The sequence below is a fragment of the Rattus norvegicus genome, chromosome 4 (assembly GCF_036323735.1).
Source record: "Rattus norvegicus strain BN/NHsdMcwi chromosome 4, GRCr8, whole genome shotgun sequence".
NCBI lineage: Eukaryota > Metazoa > Chordata > Mammalia > Rodentia > Muridae > Rattus > Rattus norvegicus.
Window position 1 is genome coordinate 43,932,769 of NC_086022.1, and position 20,548 is coordinate 43,953,316.

General features: G+C 36.3%; 1 protein-coding gene across 3 annotated transcripts in view; it reads right to left on the reverse strand.

Annotated features, from left to right (window-relative positions):
• The window catches only part of Ppp1r3a (protein phosphatase 1, regulatory subunit 3A), a 40,589-nt gene extending 27,121 nt beyond the window's left edge, over window positions 1-13,468 (reverse strand). For 2 of the 3 annotated variants that reach the window (NM_001109222.1, XM_008762717.4), the window contains exon 1: window positions 12,618-13,468. In NM_001109222.1, the coding sequence (NP_001102692.1) occupies window positions 12,618-13,408 (791 nt within the window). In that variant the 5' untranslated portion in view covers window positions 13,409-13,468. Of the gene's footprint in view, window positions 1-9,657; window positions 11,356-12,617 lie in introns of those variants that run through there. The other variant, XM_063286475.1, reaches the window with a different exon arrangement.
• Between the last annotated feature and the right edge of the window lie 7,080 nt (window positions 13,469-20,548).

The following is a 20,548-nucleotide window of genomic DNA, read 5'->3' on the forward strand; positions in this document are numbered from 1 at the left end:
TTGAACAGACAAAATATCATTAATAAATACAAAGTGTATTCCTCGCCCATGAACCTTAGTGGTGCAGCTACAGATGCATAGAAACTGTTCAGGTGACATTTTTCCAAAGTTTCATATCATTTGAATTTTTGATTACCCTAGGTTAAACAGTCTTATTTCATTTTCAGGATATGATAACTAATAACAGATTTAGGATATATTTAAAATTACAACTCAATTGCATTCCTATCATTTCTTTCCTTTCTGTTCAATCTTCCATATACCAGAGTCATCTTGAAAACTTTAAAACTTTCCTTGAACCTAGAACTTGACCCAGACCATCTAAATCAGAATCTTTCTAGCAGAACCTGAGTGTGGATACCTAACTGTTCTATTTTCTCAGGGTATTCAGTTTAGAGACACATTGGTTAGTGCTAGTCTACACTAGTTTTTACAAAAGATGGTGTAACTAGGATAAAATTAACCCCTAGTAAAACTCACTTGCTACTGCAGGTTTATTTAGAGAAGAGCATTGAGGAAAGCACTAAAGATAACCAAATGCACTAGTGTCGATACAAATTGTGGATATATTCTTTTTCTGGTATAATCAGATCCATTAAACATTAATTTTAAATGCTCATAGAAATTACACACCCATACCTCAGTTCCTTCATATTTCTTGTGTTTTTTCTACAGTAAGGAAACAATGCATCTGGTTCCCCACTGTGAAATACGTGATTGTAAAAGATTGCCATCAGTTGTGTTGACTATTGCTGCTTAGAAAATTGACCGTGTTTATGAAGACTTGAAGCTGGCCTAGCCAAGTATTTCTAGTTGTTGTACTCAGTGGCAAACTGCCAAACAATTACTGTAAATGCAAGCATCATGAAGCATATTACCAAGGACACTATAGGCCTAGACCCCATAAAAGAAACAATTAGAGTCTGGAGCTAAAAATAATGGGGATGAGGTGACTGTTGTTTAAAAAGGCAGAACATGCAGGAGAACTCAAATTCATGGATAATGCTGATAGTTTAATTTGTGGGCTTTTTATCATGTCTAAGGGCATATTTCACATAAACATATAAGTAAATACATTTATTTTTGTCTTTATTTTCCCAATATAGTACATGAGTGAAGAGACATGCTATCCTTCATATTCACTTTTCAATTGTTAGCTTGATTTCTATTCATGTTACACTGATTTGTAGAAAATATTTTCCTCACAAAAGCCAATTTACACAAACTTGTCTACTGGGTATAGAAACCATAGCCCATATCCAAGACAAAGCATTATGAAAACAAATAATGATATGTGGTAATTTAGAAATTTTAAAAAGAAAACTGAGTTGTGGAATTTCTTCTTTGGTCACACTAACCCTAACCACTCCATCTTCATTCAAACAGAATTGCTATAGGATTTGAAGAGAGTTTGGTGTCAGACAAGACAAGAAATCAATTCCTGTGCTTATCCTTGTCTGTCCAGCTCCCCTTCCTTTGTGCTTCCAAACTGTTGGGTAGGAATCATCCCTGAAGGAAATAAACATGAATATCCATAGAAGGCTGTAAAACATCAAGGTCTTTCTCCATCACTCTTAACCTTAAAATTCGTCAACAAGACTCTTCTTGCCTTCCTTGTCAATAAAGACTCACAATGACCATGTGACCGTACGACAATGCTGGACAGCTTTCTTGAGGATGGAACCTTTCTACTTACATAGTTGCATCCATCTACTAAGATCTTGTATCAATCTTTTGTTTATTATCTCTATCAGTTTCTTATCCATTAAAATAGGAGCTACAGGAGAACAAGGTTGGTGTCTTCCACTGATGTATCCACAGTGCTTAAGACAATACTGGAACAATGTGTTCAGAAAATAGTTCTCAAATGACTGAAGATTCTACAATTAATTTCTTCTAGTAATTGATGTCTGTTAGAACTTTCTATTTGTGCATATAATGAGCCTAGTCGCTACTTTGTTCCTGGATTTTCATTTCCTTATTCTGTGTTAACTAAGTTCCCAAACTTCCCAAAACTTAGGGTATTATAGCAACCATCATATTCATTACCATGGATACACAAAAAATGATAGGTAGATGTCTGTGCTTTCAGGAGAAATGGGATACTCTAATAGGGATTATTGAACTCATAATGCACTGATAAAACTTGCTCCATAACATCCCTATTGCTACAACAGTTTGAGCATAGTCACTGCTTTGTATTTATAAACTTTGAGGAACTTTCTAAATATATATATTCCAGAACATTTATGGCCCATTACCTAATTGAGATTTAATATTCTTAGTACATTTAGAAAGGCAGTGGTTACCATGGAGGGGAACATAATTAGGACCGGCTGTAAACCTAGCTTTGTGAAGGATTATATTGAGAAACCTGAGTTACAGATTCTTCGTCTATATCTATAATAAGCTGCTTGCAGGGTTAAAGGAGTATAGTTTGGTAATTTAACTACGTTAGTCTAAACATTTGGCCCCCAGCCTCCCACTTACGACCAGCAAAATGTAGCGTTGTGGTATTTTGTTTTTTGGTCATCCTGAATGAAGTAGTAAATGATGGTTTTTGAAAACGGATTTAATGAAATGCATGGCAATGAAATCCTTTTGCATTTTATACAGAGGAATAAAAACATACATTAAAATGTAAAATTTATAAATTATAATATACATGAGGAATTTTGAAAAAAAAAACATCTTGTACAGGGCCTACTTAAAATGCCCTATTGTCAATATACTGACTCAACTTGCAAACAAGGCTGTCTGGAAGGGACTTTTGCCGGCAAATACAAAAATAATAAACTAAGCAGGTACATGCTAATGTGGTTTATTTCCAAAATAAGTTGTGTCAAATGTATTAGCCCAATACAAGTCTTTTAGTTGAGGAAAGTTGTTTTCATTGTACCCTGTGAGCAGGGCACAATACATGTTACAGAAAGTATGAGAACTAATGACAAGAATAAATAAGCCTTATAATGTGGCCAAGTCCAAAGTAGCACCAAGATACTTGTAGAAACACATTTGTAAGCCATGTAAAAAGATACATTGACTTCTGTATTATTATGATTGTCTGAAAGTTAGTCTGGTTTACAAATTTTAGCCTTGACCAGGATGTTATAATAGAGAAATATAAGACTCCAGCAAAATTGTTAACAATTTGGAGAGGTCATTGTAAATATATGTGCATACACGAAGTCACACATATATAAACAGTGGAGGATTGAGGATATTTTATATATACTTTCAAATGATCTCTGCTTGTAAATAGAGTATTGACTTCATGCAATGGTATATGGAAGCCATATATGGAAGCTCCTCTACAAAGCTTTGGAGTTTCACAATTTATTTGAAATAGTCTTCGACATCTTACTTGTATAATTACATCAAATGAAATTTTATTTTAAAAATGGGGTTATGTATAAGCCAGCATAATTATCATTCTAACCTCTTCCCCATTTATTTTCTAAGAGGCTTAAGTTATTCTCGTACAGCTGTTTTGGTGTAGACTGTGAACTAAGTGATCGTCTGAGGTTCCTTTATCTTCTAATGTCATGAACAGAAGCCTTCTCTGTGCTGCGCAGACATGCCATCATAGCAATGCTACTCATTGATAACTTAATGACAGACTGCAGGCTTGGGAAACCTCCTTTACCGGCCACCACTCACCCATGTAATGCCACGAAACCTTCGATCTGGGAAAGCAATTTCCTTGTAATGGTGTCATTCAGACATTAACCAGTTGATGGGTTAAAGGGTTCTTTTTTTCTTTGACACTAAACTAAGCCAGGTTACAAGTTTAATAGCTCATACCCCAAGGAAAATATCTAAAATTATTGAAGACATTAATACAGAAATCAGAAATCAATGGTAAAAACTATATCTGCTTAAATTTAAAGTGTATTCATAGAGATTCCACCTCTCTTGCTCTCTTTGTTCTTCGCTTCTCTTGCCCCCTTCCCTGTCTCTTGTCTACCCATTCCCCTCCCCATGTGCCCATGTCCAGCCTCCTTTCCTCTCTTCCTCTACTCTACTCTCATTAAACCTTTCCACGTGGAAAGAAAAAGCATAGAGATTCCAATGTTTGATTCAACTGAAAGCCAGAAAAAAATCTGAATTATTTAAAGCAAAGTATTATGAATAGACATATAATTAAAGAGCTCTCTTACCAAACATGCTACTGAATAATGTAATATTCCCAGAAAATAATTAGGAAGAAACTACAAAGTCATGGCAATTTTCAGCATTGTTCTGCCGGAAAGCATAGAATTAGACAAATTCTCCTACAATTTGACTCAGTGAAAATCATTCAGAAATCATGTCCTACAAACCAAAGACACTGTTTGTCAGTAGAGCATGAGTCAATCAGGCACAGGCAGAAGACCCTCAGTTTGAAACTTCAGTATTGACAAAACCAAGGGAAGAAGAGAAAAAGAGTGATTAATCAAGTTTTGTATTAATATTAGAAAAGAAGATCATAACTTTATATAAAAAATCATAATATGGTCATGCTAAAGAAAATAACACCATTTCTATTGTGTCTGAATATGATTTTCCTATTGGTTACTTTAAATACTTAACTGGTGTTAGCAGTTTATAAAACTATAAATGTTAATCTTCAAAAACAGATGTCAGTAACATGCTTTATAAGTTTCATTTCATTACCTAAGCAATGTTATGATTTGTAATTAGTCAAAGACATTTACTAAAATCTTTAAGAATGGGAGGTTGCTGTTTCTCTCTTATACTATAGTTAGTTAGTATGCTTTCATCCTGACTGAATTACGTAAAATAAGTCAGAATTCCATCACTAGTATTGGGACTCTGGTGCTGTCCAAGGACAAGCAAGTGTTTGTGTCTTTTATTACTCAACAAGATTTAGAAGTGTCAAGTTGAGAGTGTTCTATTTTAAACTTAATTACTGCTATCAATTTCAAAATCAAGTCAAGCTCAGAACTCAAACACAGTACAATCTTTTTATACAATATTAGAATTCTTTGTGTAGTTGCAATCTGAATATGTCTCATAGTCAGCATTTAAAATGCAGAGGGACATTAAGGAGAGGCTATCAAACAAACTGAAAAGACTTATTGAATACACATTTGATCTCTGTGGCACTGAATTATTTAAATAGAGAGCACTGTACCAGCCCAAGAGATCTCTGGGTTCACAAATGCAAGACACACATACCACACCTAATTTTGCTAAGTCTTGACTAGCTCAATGGCTGAACACTTATAAACCTCCCAGCAACCAGCACATTCTTCCCTCCAGCATTCATGACTTAACACCTCTTAAATTATAATTTATCTTGTTGCCCTGGCTCCTTCTGGGCAGCCATCTTATCTTTGCTTCTCAATGCACTTCTGGGCAGCCCTTTTGAGGGTCATTATCCTTCTTGTATTTATATTTTCTGCGTTTACACCTTCCTGTTCCTTACAGGGGTGGGGGTGGGGGTCCATCTTATTTCCATTTCCTCTGGTGAGATCCTTTCTTTGTCCAGCCTGTGTTTCTTCTCCTGAGAACCTAGAAGTCCCGCCTCTCTCACTGCCCAACCATTGGCCATTGGCTCCTTATTAATCAATCAAAAAACAATTGGAGAGTGGGACCCTCAGTGTCTAGACTTGAAAATTCCTGATTTGGGGGGTGGGGAGTGGGAGAGGGGCAAACCAAGACAAAGCATTAGAACCAATTCACAACAGATCTCTACAAAAAGTATAGAATAGCAGTCCAAATCATTAATTTATTTGGATATTTTTCATTTTGTTTTTAGACACAAAGGTGTATAATTAACCCTCCAAAAATATCAAAGGAAGAACAACAATATCAACCAACTAGACTGCCCAGAGGTCCCAGGGACTAAACCACCAACCAAAGAGGGACCCATGGCTCCAGCTACATATGTAGCAGAGGGTGGCTTTGTCAGACATCAATGTGAGGAGAGGCCCTTGGTCCTGTGAAGGCTTGATGCCCCATGTATGGGAATGTCAGGACGGGGAGGCAGGAGGAAGTAGGTGAGTAGATAGGGGAACATCCTCATAGAAGCAGGAGGAAGGGGGATGGGATAGTGGGTTTCCAGAGGAGAAACCAGGAAAGGGAATAACATTTGAAATGTCAATAAAGAAAATATCCAATAAAAGAAATCACAGATAAGTACATATTAATTAAGAACCAGGACAAATTTGAACTCTGAGAAAATGTGTGTACTTTGTTGGTGGGACAAAGAGCATTCCTTAAAACACACAGGTGACAAACATGCCAAGATTCATAACAGATTATACAAATTTTATTCTCTGATCATGAATATAAGTAGATGACATGGTGAAGTCTTCATACCTAGAGTTTTGTTCCAAAGAGCATCTTTTAAAATGCACCATGATTTCAAAACCATGCTATAACTCATTTTAAAAATTACTTTGATTCCAATTTCCAAAAATGCTTATACACACACACACACACACACACACACACACACACACACACACAACGGTGTCTGAGATTTGAAAGTCACTTTTCTACAAAAGCACAATTTTGCAGTTTGCTGGTTAGTGTCAAGAGCTTATTGGAGGTGACGAATTTTAGAAACTATATTACCTTGCGTGGTGGCAGAAGGAATGATAATGAGAGACAAAGCATTTCCCCACTTACCCTAGGCACAGAGCTGGCCACATTCAACATGGTCAACTCTGGAATTTATCACCACTGCGGTTGAGACTACAGTTTGGAATATCTCCAAGTGTCAGCAGCTTGGAGTTGGTGCATACGTGTGTGAGTTAATTTGTTTGCTATTGCAGCTTTGCCAAGCAGTAATTATTACTCCAATTTTACGTCAATAAAACAGAGGTATGATACAGCTTCTCCAAGTTCAAATAGTAACTAGAGACAAAGACAGACTTTACTTTGCATTGTACTTTACTGGTTTTAGAATCCAGAAGACTATTCCAGGAACCAACCTTTGCCACAATTATCCATGTAAATATGCCTTGCTCCCCACAACAGTTTGGACTTTAAAATTCATTTGCGTTATCTTATTGAAACTCAAAGGGAACTGTGTATCTATCTGATCTCAGTAAGTACATGACAACCCTTATGAAACATGAGTTTGTACTTGAGGGAGAAGACAAGTATGTGTATGTGCGCACACACACACACATGCATACACATTTGAGGCAACATCAGAAGAGCAAAGTATCAGAATGCAGTGTATCTTTTAAGTCCAACAGGACACTGGAGTCATATCCATCTGGAGTTGGCTCTGGACCACCATATTTTGGTGGATAGTAAGGGATCCGGTACGTAGTTCTGCTGTTCTCTCTAACCTGACAGGCTGTAGATAGGCTTCAGTGAAGGAGATGGACTCAGGGGGACTCAGCACAGGTACTAGAAATATGGCTTCAACTATGATTCCTTCTACTAGAGATAGGATGATACCACAGAACAACCCCTACTCCTTTCTTCTGACAGAAAGCTTCACCCCCATGCAATAGCAGTCTAGGCTTATAAGGGTACAGATTTCCACAACATTAGGAAGCCATGGAACTTTGGTGGGTCTCCAAGGACGGTCAGCAGGTTGGCCTCTCACTGTCAAGCAGCTGGCAGCTCTCGGCACCCTCTTGAGGGACCTGTGCAGCTGTGTTTTATGTTTCCATGTGGTCTTGCCAGAGGTCCCTCCCCTTAAACAGGCCCAGCTTCCACAATTAGTATGTATTCAAAATGAGCTCTGTATGGAACACATTAGGTCCCAGAGGCCTCGTGGAGCTATTTACACGGCTTTGGACTAGTTCCAGGATCGCAGACTATGTGGGATGTGTAAATTAAGGAAGTCTCACAGTCCAGTGGCTGTGACTGGAACATACACCGTGGTTTGAGCTCATACCCTTTTTTCTAGTGCTTTTCTTGGCCTCGTTTTCATGATTTTATTGTTTTGAAAGATAAATGTTCTCTATTCTTAAAACCACACTTTAGAAAAGATTTCTCTCTCCTTTTCCTTCATGTGCCTAGTTCCATACCTTAAGTATGAAGAAAAGTGAAGACCAGCCATTCTTTTCTTGGCATTAAGGCCACTTGAGGGTTTTATTTGCATTCACCTGGCCAAGTCATAAATACCATTCAACACCTATACAAACTATTTCTTTAGTTAGAATAATACATTGATTTCACTTAATAAAATAAAGAAAAAACAGGTGAGGTCATCTTGTATATAGCGGAGAACACACATCAGACAGGTGGTGTGGAAAAAAAAAAATTCTAGTGAAGCCACTTTTCTAACTTTGCAATCTAAAATCCATCTCACAAATATATATTATTTATTTAATCTGTGGCTTCCACATACCCACAGCTTATGGGATTGGATTTTTTGGTTCTTTGTCCTCTTCTCCCACACTCCTCTCTGTCCACTCTGCTCTGCTTCTCCAGAGTTTCTGCAGATATTCATAGGCCCCATATTTTTGTCTCCTTTACCAGTTTGTTACTGCTGCTTAATAACATAGAGCCTGACACACTCGCCCTGAATTTACACAGTTGATTTGCTGGGGGATCTGGACACCAAATGTTTGATGTCAGGAGAGAAAAACTGAAAGACTAAGGGTCAGGATATTAGTTATCTGCTGAAGATTGTTAATGATGGTGACAATTATGAGAGCTTCAGATGCCTAACTTGTATGTGTTATTTTGAATCTTTAAAGATGCAAGATTGTTTAATTTTCATACTGGCCTTCATAATATCCCCATGAGGCAGGTAAGTAAGCTGATCTCTTAAGAAAACTAGCAAGATGCCTATCACACAGATATATAACATATGTACCCTTTACTTTTATTTATTTTTACTCAAATTAAAAAGTGAATTCATTCAATGCCCAAAATAATGTCTCTTTTACTTCTTCAAGAATGGTCTTTTGCAGCCGGAGAGGTAGCTAATTGGTCTTTAAAATCTTTCTGCCAAACCTGATCTCTTCAATTCAATCCCAGGAACCCAGATGGAGTAAGGGGAGAACTGGCTAGTGTAAGTTGTCCTTTAACTTTTTTCATGCGTACTGTGACACACAGCAACCCTCACCCAAAATGTTTCTAAAAAAAAAAATAGAAATTTAGTTTTCGTCTATTAAATACAGAAATTGTAGCAGTTACTAAGTTCTCTTCCCAAAGACACGCAAATTGTAAGGTCAAACATATCTCAGGAAAATTGAAACGTTAAGTTTTCTCATTGAATAAAACCTTGCGAGACACAGAGGAACGTTTTCCACCTGAATGTCCATGAGCCCTGAAATTAAAAGGTTGCAATGTGGGGCCTTAGTACAGGTTTTACAGATTCCTCAAGCTGAAGTTAGTTTTGGATTGTTTAAAGCAGCTCACTGTAACTTCTAATAATTTCCTAGTAAATTCCTAAGAACTGGAAACTATGCCAATACACACACGTACACAGACACGCACACACACACACACACACATGCATATAATGGAAATGTCATGAATATTCCCAATACTCTATGCTACTCACAATTAACCGAGAGGGAAGCCAATCTAATTTGCCCCAGTCCACATGTATACTCTATAGGAGAGCTGGAACGCAAACTCAAATGCATTTAACTTTCCAAGCATACTGCATCTGCATTCCATTTTTAACTTACATGTATCTGTACATTGCTCAGTTTGTTAAATAACACATACCTGATTGCCGCATGTGTGGGGACACTGAACAAATACATCACGAGGCATGCCTTTCGCTGATATTAGATACTCTGAGTCACTTGCAGTCCCATGCCTATTAGTAACTAGCTCTGATTTTCTTTCTCTCTAGATACTTCAGATCACATGGAATAATAAGCCTCGAGTGAAAACAGAGACACTATACCAAAAATGACATTTAGAATCTCTAACCTGAGAAAAATGTCTATATTGGAAATATCTAGCCTGTGTGGGAGATTGGCATAAGAGGAATCTTGCCTCACCATACGTGTGCATGCAGTTTGCCCTATACTTATCAGAAGGGATTATTGACACAGTCTCACAGACACCGAGAGCAAATTAGCATTCATATTAAGAGTGATTGAAGTTATTTGTTACTCTGCTCACTAGGTCATCCTAATTTTCATTTTAACTCTGACTTGTTTTGCACACTCTTTATTCTTAATCTACCTGAAGGTAAGAAACACAAATTCATGCATATTTTTGTTTATGTTATCTCATGAAAGAAATGTCGCCAAATCAAACAGTGTAGGGAGTGTAGAATTGTTGTAATAGACCTTACAACTCTTTTGTTTATGGGAAGGATATTTTGAAGCTATTACCTTTTATCAAATGACGATTAGTTTATTTTAACCTTGGTTGCATTTTGTAAAATAATCCTAATGAGGGATCCTTCTTTATTCCCAACCAAATCTTTCCCAATGAAATCCAACTGCACTACTCATTTAGAAATTTGATAATGCTCTCTTGTGTGAGTTTTAGGAATATTTGAAAGCCCATTGCATATAAATTATATCATGGAAAAGCTGTATAAATATTCTATTATGGCACATGCTGTTCCGAGGATCTGTCAGGATTTCCTTATACACTCCACCCTGAGTGGTATATAAATCAGATGTAAAAATTCATGTTGGACTGAAACTCAGCACAGAAAGTCTCCTCCAGAGGCAAATGCTTTCTTCAAAATGTGGTTTGAATTATGTTGGTCATTTTTAAGTTATAGTTGTACAGAAAATGTATTTGTGGTTTTGAAGGAAAGAGGTTTTTCCATTTTCATAACTCATTAGGAAACTTTACAGGCCTTCAGACCATTTTGTAGTTCGGTTTTTCTCAGCTTTTTTTTTCTTCCAAAGCAATATTAAAAGCTGAGTGGTGTCTGCTCTGAACTGATGATTACTGTTCTGAATACAAAGGTATATGTGAATATATATATATATATATATATATATATATATATATATATATATATATTCCAAAGACACCGTGGCTAGAGTCCATAATTATAATTCAGCCGGGCCTATCAGCTGCCCCCTGTTTACTCTGGTAGCAAGTGAGATGTATTCTATCCCACAAAAAAATTTCTGAACTCGGTTCAGAATGTACTGTTTGACATTTTGAAGCTGGATTTTTAACTCGTAGAAACATGTACTGAGATTAAAAAAATAAACTGCTTGTTTAGCCAAATATTCTTACCTTTCTTAAATTCTGCTTGCCCTAACATGTCCAGCAAGCACCTGGCTGCATGGTGTAAAAGCGTTCAATAAAGTTTTGAAAATACCTAGATTTTTTTTGTTCGGAGGTTAGTTTGAATTTCTTTGAATTATTATTTTTTTTATTTGTAGATAATGTTACTGAGTATTATCACAGACATCTAAGTTTTATTTTAGCATATATAGAGGTTATAAACATGTTTTCTCTTTTAATAATATAAATTATAAGTTAAGGAAGTTTCATTTGAAGTAAGAAAGATGGAATAACAAATAAAGTAGACTAAGCTCCTTTCAAAGGACATGAACATAAAATTAAAAGTGTATTATTTTATATATTTAAATTGCATTAACCTATGTTAGCCTAATTCATGAATCCACTAGATCAACATGTCTGTTAATTACTGTTTAATTCTTTATCCATTAAAACATAAATTTATTAATATCTTCTCAAAGTAATTTCTGAAAGTTTCTCTTTTGTACTTGGAATCTGCGCGTTTTCATTCTTTATAGTTTCCTCTTCATCGTATTAAAGTGTTTCTGGTGAAGTGATTAAATTATTTGTTTGGGGATCCTTAGGACGATCACTCAGAGAATAATGCTTGCCTGCGGCTAGAAGAGCAAGGGGGGCTGTTCCTTTGTGAGGTGGGGAGGAGCAAACAGGGATCTAACTGTTCCTGCGTGTTTTATCTGCTGACCTACTGTCATGGAAATTAGCCAGCTCTGTACTACAGAGTGAGCTGAAGGCTACTTCTATATTTCAACATTAACAGACGAGCTGGGTTACTAATGAGGGGTCATGTCCCAAAACTCTCATCGCCATAGCTGAATAGCCTTCTTTCTATCTGGGTCATTTTTTTTATTATTCTGCTCCACTTACTTTTACTAAATTATGCTAATTTGTGTTCCATAATGTACACTCGATATGATTATGAAGTTTTAAGTGCAATGTTTACTTCACTCACAATTGTCTTCTTGTTAGTTCATTATTGAATAAATTTCTCTTATGATTTAACCTGGTATTCATTACTCCAAATGTCTTTATATAACCCACTACACAATTACAATCTACATTGCAGCTATTGAAAATCTACAAATTTCTGAGCTGCAGGTACATATTGAAATACAATTTTATATAGATTAAGTATCTTTCAGGGTGAAGTATGGGCATTTAAGAAACATTAATGTATTCTAAATAAAATAATTTCATAAATGAGCCTCTAATTCAGGGTTTGAAAGCAAACAGTATACACAACACCTACTACTGTATTATACATGAATTTCTCTTAATTAAGAATATGACAATGCTATTGTTTATGCAGTATTAACCTGCTAAATCGGGCACACTTATTTTTATGAACAAGAAACACATTTTTTCTGTTTCATTGTTAATTCTTGTATCATATAAAATAACTACGTTTTACAAACATTACAGTATGTAAAGCATGAGCTCACCTTGATTTTACCTTTAAGCAGCCTTTTATTTGTCTACTAGGACCTTCTTCCAGTGGCTTTACTACAGGCTCTGGCTCCTTTGTTTTCTTTTGACAAACCAATATATAATTTGTCCCATTATTATTTGACCAAAATGTACCAACAGAAGTTTCATAGCGTATGCAAAACTCCACTTTACCGCCGTCCATTTGATAAGGTGGAACCAATGAAATCTTAAAGGAGAACTGGTCAGTTTCACCATCGCACGAATTAGGAACATATTCTGCTAAAATGTCATAATGTGTCTGCCAGTCGTCCAAAGACATGCGCACATACACTAACTTCTCAAAAGAAATGTTCAGAACTCGAATGATGCCCTTCACACTTGTCGACCCAGGAAGGTGTTCAGCCGACTCCAGCACTGCCTTCTGGACTTGAAGTTGTTCCATAAGCTCTTCTTTGGAAGAAGGCAAGTCAAACAGTGGAGATAAAATATATTCATCTGTGTGGAGGACATCCCTAGTTAAGTCAAAATCAGTTGAAACACTTGGTAAGTCCCAACAATCAAATTCTTTAACAGACACAAGACTGAATCCAAGGCTGTCAGCAAAGGAAACTCTCCGGGAAGCTGAGGTTGGGGTGTCCAGATATAAGTCTTCAGAAGATTCTGACCCCCGTCTGCTTGGCTGAGGGGAGAAGCCAGGCTTGAAGGTCGCTTTAACTTCTTCATCTTCACACACAGAATCGGACAGATTAGGAACTTCTAAAAAGTTATCTTTGCTAATCTGACCGGGTACTTCGGCGGGCTCCATTGGTCTCGCTGATTTATCAAATGAGAGAAAACAGCTGGTAGAGGCCGATAGCTGAGATACTGAGGCTTAAAATAAGTGTAAGGTTACAGTTGACATTGCAAAAGAAGTCAGCCCTATAAATAGGTCTGGTGGCTTGTAAACTATGCTAGCCTGCCTCCAAGGCCTTTTTTAAGATAGCATCCAAGCTACTCTGGCCAGGATGTTCCAGATTTCACTCTTGATGTTTAAAGTTGCATGTGTTGATGAGCTCAGTTCCGAAAAGACATCAAACATTTTTGTCATTAAATAATATTAAAAGTAAGGATAAAAATGCTGCTTTAATTAAATAATACAAACCTATAAAATAAATAAAAGCAGTGAATAATTAATATATTCTATAAGGAGAGTCAAACCATGAAGTAGGCAAATTTGGACAGTGGAATGTGTGAATGTCTGCAACATGCAGAGATCTACAGTTTGCTAAAAACTGCAACTAGCATTTTCTGAGACTTGCCGTCTCAAATTTTGAGTGTACAGGGGGTCAAGTACAGGTGCTGAAAATAAGTAAAATTTTAAAAAAGCAAAAAAATGTAAATACTCAAATGCCTTAGCATAGAAATCCACCCCCAGGAAATCTGTTCTATTAATGTGATGGGGAAGTGGGCAGAATAAATGCCACTGTGTGCTCTTCAACTCATAGTTTATTTTCTAAAGTCTCTACCCAGTACTGAAAAGGCTAGCATGCAGGAAAAGTAGGTAAATAATGCACATACTATAATCAAATCCTTGCAGTAATTAAAAAAGTTAAACATCTGAGTTGACAAAGAACAAGGAAAGTAAACATGCACCGGTGTGTGAGGCAAATTCCTGGAAAGCTTCAAAGGAAATTTGTAGTGGTTTTAGTAGTCAACATGGAGACGGAAATACCTTTTGAAACATTAAACATGGTGAGCACGGCACCTTTGAATTACCTAAACTTGAACCCAATTAAAACACGAAACATACAGTGAAAGAGGTGACTGTTTTTTCAACATCGGAAGCTGCAATGGTCCCCTGTATTCTCAATGACAACTCTGTAAATATTGTAAGTTATTGTATAACTTGAGTTGCACACATTCTGTGCATGAGAATTTATTCTCCAAAGGTGGACATGGATGGGACCTAGAACCAGAGAATATGAAAACGTTGAGGTTAGATCTCCTTTACATAGCTAGGATATGTATGGTATGGCCCTCACGGAACACTTCAGAGTAACACATGGATATAAATGCAAACTGGAGGGCTGAGGACAGACATTTACAAAGATACATAAAGTGCCTTTAGGTCATATGAGGAAAATATCAGTGGTTTTGTTCACTGGCACATGTGACACAGTGACTATGGTCTGCAAAACTGGCTTTATAAAATACAAAATGAATGCACATTTGAAAATGGTCTTCTTTACTTGAAGTGGATTCTTCTGTCTTGACTGCTCATCTTCAGTGAGGGGAATTCTCTTGATTTGTGGTAGCTACCACTGTTCAAGTTGGCGAGCTTTACATAACTGGAACCTTTGGTCAGCACTTTGCTAACACACAGTCTTTCTAATCTCATCTTTCTAATGAGCTAACTTCATCTTTCTAATCTCTTCTTACCTGTCAAACCTCCGGTGCTTTCTTTCTTTTATTTAAAATTGTTTTGCTACTTCTGTCTAAACTCTTTCCAGCTTTCTCGGATCCTCTGTTAATAAGCTGCTTCTAGTTGAGGTGCTTAGGAAGCTTATAAAAAACAAAAACAAAAAAACATTAAAAATGCTACCACACTCGCCTTCATGACTTGGTACTTTGATATCTGTATCTAGTTAAAAAACCAGAACTCTTCACTTCGTTTTTATACAATAGAACAATATCTTGTTTTCTCACACCCAGAGTGCTCAATTTTAACATGTTAGCCAGACCGTCAGCTGCACAGGTAAAGTGAATTTAGTATAAGGAGAGCATTTGAAAGCAAAGCTTCACACTTTTATTAACCCTCCCATCTTTGTATTAGCAAAATATTTCCAAGTACCTTTTTTTCACATAAAGAAAAGAGATCATCCGGGAGTGAAATAAATAGGATGTAGGTGGCACACTCAAGTAAGATAATCCCAAGAGTCTATTTATAAGGCTCTATTTATAAACTGCAAATCAGGATAAGTCACATGGCAAGTATACCAAACTCAGATCAGTTGTGTAATAACTATTCCTATTTTTTAAAGTACAGAAAGGGACATGAGCATAAGAACTTAAAAGTGCCATGAGGTAGTTAGTGGATGGAGACCCATTAAAGAAACAAAGCTAACTGAAATAATCTTGCTAGGAGCAGTACAGACATATAAATACCCCGGATCTATTAGGCTTTTGGTCAGGCGTCCTGCAAAGTTTACCAGTGTCTAAGAAAGTGTGGAAACTAATGCTTCACTTGGATTCTCTGTTTCCTGGAGGCATGGACAAGGTGGAAAAGAAGAAAAATAAATTTGGCGAAGATATCAGAAATGGAACATACACATATTTACCATTCACATACGAAAAATCTCTGTGAGAGACATTGAGATTATACCTCAGATGCACGATCAGATATAAACACTAAGTTTTCCAGGATGAAGATCTTCTCCAGGGCGTTTAGCACACAGGTCTGCTTTAGTTGTATAGTGGTCCTTTTACCATCTGTTGACCTAAGAGTTGGGGACTTGTATTCTGCTCATGGAAACAATGGGAACTGTCATTGCTCTTATACTGTATGCTTTCTTTGGTACAATCCCTATAAAAACACTTTGCATATATATACTTGTATTATATATTAGCAATTCAGGTGCACTTAGCAATCACTTAGGCTTGCCTTTCACATGAGAAAACAGATTGAGGGCAATGAAGTATCCCATTGTTTAGTGACAGACCTGAGAGTTGAACAAAGTCCTTGTTTTCAGCCTATGCGCTCTACATTCTACCACACGCATACACCCTCTTGTTTTAGAATCATGATTAATAAATTAACCAGTCTTTGAGGAGTGTCATTAAAATCCATTTCTTCTAGACTTGATTTATTTTTAATAATTAACTTTTGTGAACTTTCCTTTTTTTCCCCATTTGATAAAAGATCTCTGGGGTGTCCAAATAATTTTTCTTTATGACATTGTCTCTCAACTTTCAACCCGTGTGCTCTATTTGCATACAGTAGTTCAGGCTGTACTTGATCACACATGGAAACTTCTGTTTGTGAGTGACAGAATTACATTTAAAGCAAAGTTAAAAAGAATCACAGTCTCTTTAGATCTAATCTGGTCACACGATTTTAATAGACACTCTTCCAAAGTTTTAGAGACATATTTTCCCCCAAAATGCTAATCATTGATAAACTATTTGCCAATAAACTGTGGACACAGAAGTCAGCAGAAAATAGAAAGTTTGGATTGATAAAGCTCCAACTCATAGACATGACATTCACTCCTTGGATAATTGAACGGTGCAGTATTATCACATGATCTTGCTATAGAAAAAAGCTTTGTCACCAAAAGCACACCTCAACTCCTTTCATTTACATGGCCAAAGCTAGTACAATACTCAACTATATATATCATGACCTTATTTTATGTGATCTATATAGTCTGAATGACAATTAATTAGTTATTTAATAAAATAATGTGAATATAGAGCTCTAAAGGTATGTAGCAAGAGAGTATTGGGTTAAATATTTCATTTTTCATATGATAAAGACAAAATCTCAAAATTCTTTTGTTATGCTGTGGGCAACTCTACATTATCTCTAAAAGAAAAACAAACCTACCCAAAAACAGATGTTACTGAGAACGTACATAGCAAATTGGGAGTTGATCAATAAAATGTTTATGATGTAATTTCATATTTAGAAGTATTGCTAAGTATTAGAATTAAGTATGCCACATACTTAGAATTATATTTATAAGAAATAGTATGGTTTTTGAATCACTTAGGTCATTTGAAAAAGGTCCAAATATGTACAGTCACAAAACTAGAAAAATATGTTCAGATATGAGCCATTTATTAAGATATTTATTTTTAATAAAGCATATTAACTTACTGTTCTAGATCATTGTTTTTACAGTAAGCTTACACAGGTCATCTAAAATATAAGATTTTTTCCTTAATCACCTAACACCTGTGGCCCGCCATATAGAATTCACTACTTTTGTGTCAGTCACTAGTACACCTTGAAGAAATGATTATAAAAGTGACTTCAAGGACTCTGTCCACACTCTCCTATCTTCATGTACAAATTAGACTGTTATTTTAGGCAGGATTTTGAAATAGCTTATTAGAATTATTTGTTCTCATTTCAAAAAATTGAGACTCCATGTCCTGCAGAATATTGACTCTTGTGCTTTCTATTTATTTTGTTAATTTGGTTAACTATTAATTTGTGTGGGATCCAGTTTTAGAATGCAAACCAGTGATGCTAATATTTCATTTCACACTGTCACTCAAAGTGAGAGTACCAGAAAGAGTTGGGAATCCATGACAAAGTGCAGTCTCTTTGTATAATACAGTCTAGAATCATTGATTGCCAAAAATTATGGAAAGAGTAAAACCCAATACACCTTTTTTCTCTTTTTAAGTGTAAAATTTAAAATACTCTTTTAAATATTAGCATAAGATTTAAAATTATGTTAGTAAAATTTAAAAAGTAGTTATTTGTGTTCATTCTCAGGTATCATATTTGAACACAAATTTTACTTTCCTTAAATGTATTTAACTGGATTGAGTTTGATGTGGCAGTTAGGAAAATGTGTTCGAAAATAAAGACTTGGTTTGAATGTTATGATTTACTATCTGATTGTGGTCAGAATATGTCACTCTTTCATTATATGACTGAATTGTATTATCTAACTCTTTTACTTGTTTTGAGAGAGTAAAACATGCTTGTAAATACTTGTCATTAGTGATGAATATGAGATACTTTAAAAATTATATATGTGCATGTATGTATATATATATATACACATATATATCAGTCATTATTTCTTACTGCATAATATTCAATGTCAATTTTGTAAAAATTCTTTGGCTATTGTGAGAAATGTAGTAATAACATATAAGAACATAATGTCTTATATATACTGCTTAAGATCCAATCATTCTATTTATTAACCAATTGAAATTAGCTAATTAATTAAACTATAGTCTTCAATTCCTTCACCCTTAAAGTGGGAATATAAACTATTCTTAACCCCAAGACTTTGTTATGATAATGAAATATATTAACATGTGAAAAATTTAAAATTTGTAAATGGAAATGATTAATAAAAATTTCACTCCTTAAAATATTATAGGAGAAAAGATCATTTAAAATCTATAGTTTCAAAGCATTCTCTGGGAACCCACTAATTATTCTGATGGGGAAAGCAGATGGACTACTCACAGCTCTTCATCCTTTTCCTCAGATCTTTCAAGCACATCCCCACTCTCATCCCCAGCTCTATAGTGGACCACTGGCTGTGTTCCTCCTTCCTCCAATCCCCACCTCCAGTGAATCACACAGACCTGCTCCTCCAAACTCCTCCACCCTTCACTCATTGCTTAATCCTATTTATCCCAGCCCACAATCCCAGCAGGCATTCTTTGGGGACCTGCATACCAAAAAAAAAAAAAAACCCACTAATTCAAACAGGTACTCTCTGGGAATGGAGACTAACTGACCTTCCTCAATTGGTCAAAAACTAATCCCCAAGTCTTATTCTCAGCTTTGTAGCAGCCTACCTGCTGCAGCCTTTCTCATGTGGCCCCATTTCTAGTAGATCACATAGATCTCCTTCTAATTTTCATCCACTCACCCACTGCTTTATCCCAGCCCCCAAATCGAAGTTGCATTTTCTAAGAACCTGCAGACCACTCTAGCCAGGGATCTCCTCAGACTAACTGCAGAATAACCTCTTTCTCAGCTCCTTAAAAACCAACAATCCTCTTCAGGTTCTGTGTATCCACTGACCTGTCCCAGGTAAAGTCACCCCCATTGACTCATTGGAGCTTCTCCAATCTCAGGCCTCTGGCACATACTGGAGATGCCCCCAACCTCATCCAACCTCTGCCAGCTGCAGATTCCATCCATTCATCCATGGCCCCTGACTCTCCCCAACCTTGATCTTGAAATCCCACTCCCCTGCATTTTCCTCCCTATGTCTTCTCCCACACAGTTCCTTCCTTCCACCTGACTCCTATAACTATTTTATTTCCTCTTCTAAGTGAGAGTCAACCATCCTTGCTTGGGTCTTCCTTCTTATTTAGCTTTGGGTCTGCCAAGTGTAGCATGAGTATCTGCATTTTACGGCTAATATCCACTTCTAAGTAAGAACCTACCATGCATACCCTCTTGGGTCTGGATTACCTCACTCAGGGTGATAGTCTCAAGCTCCATCTATTTACCTGCAAAATTCATGATGTCTTTGTTTTTAATAGCTGAACACTACTCCACTGTGCAGATGTACGACATTGTCTTTGTTCCTCTTTCAATTGAGAGACATCTAGGTTGTTTCTAATTGCTGCCTATTATGAAGAAAGCGTCTATGAACATAGTAGAACAAGTGTCCATGTGGTGTAATGGGGTATCTTTTGGGTATATGCCCAGGAGTGGTATAGCTGGGTCTTGAGGGAAATCTATTCCCAGTTTTCTGAGAAACATCCAATTGATTTCCAAAGTGGCTATATAAGTTTGGATTCCCACCAGCAATGGAGAAGTGTCCCCCTTGCTCCACATCCTTGCAAACACGGGCTTATCACTTGAGTTTTTTATTTTAGCCATTATGAATTTTATAAGATGAGATCTCAGAGTCAGTTTGATTTATATTTCCCTGATGATTACGAATGTTGAATATTTCTTTAAGTGTTTCTCTGCCATTAGAGATTACTCTGTTGAGATCAAGAGGATACAAATTGGAAAGGAAACAGTCAAAGTATCTTTATTTGTAGGTGATATGATTGAAACAAAATTGACTCTAAATATTCCACCAGGAAACTCCTATAACACTTATAAAAAAATAGGTGTGTACAAATGAATTCACAAGAAAAATCAGTGGCTATCCTATATACAGAAGAAAAACATATTGAGAAAGAGCCAACCTTCTACAGTAGCCTCAAATTTTAAATACCTTGGGTTAACTCCAAGCAAATGGGA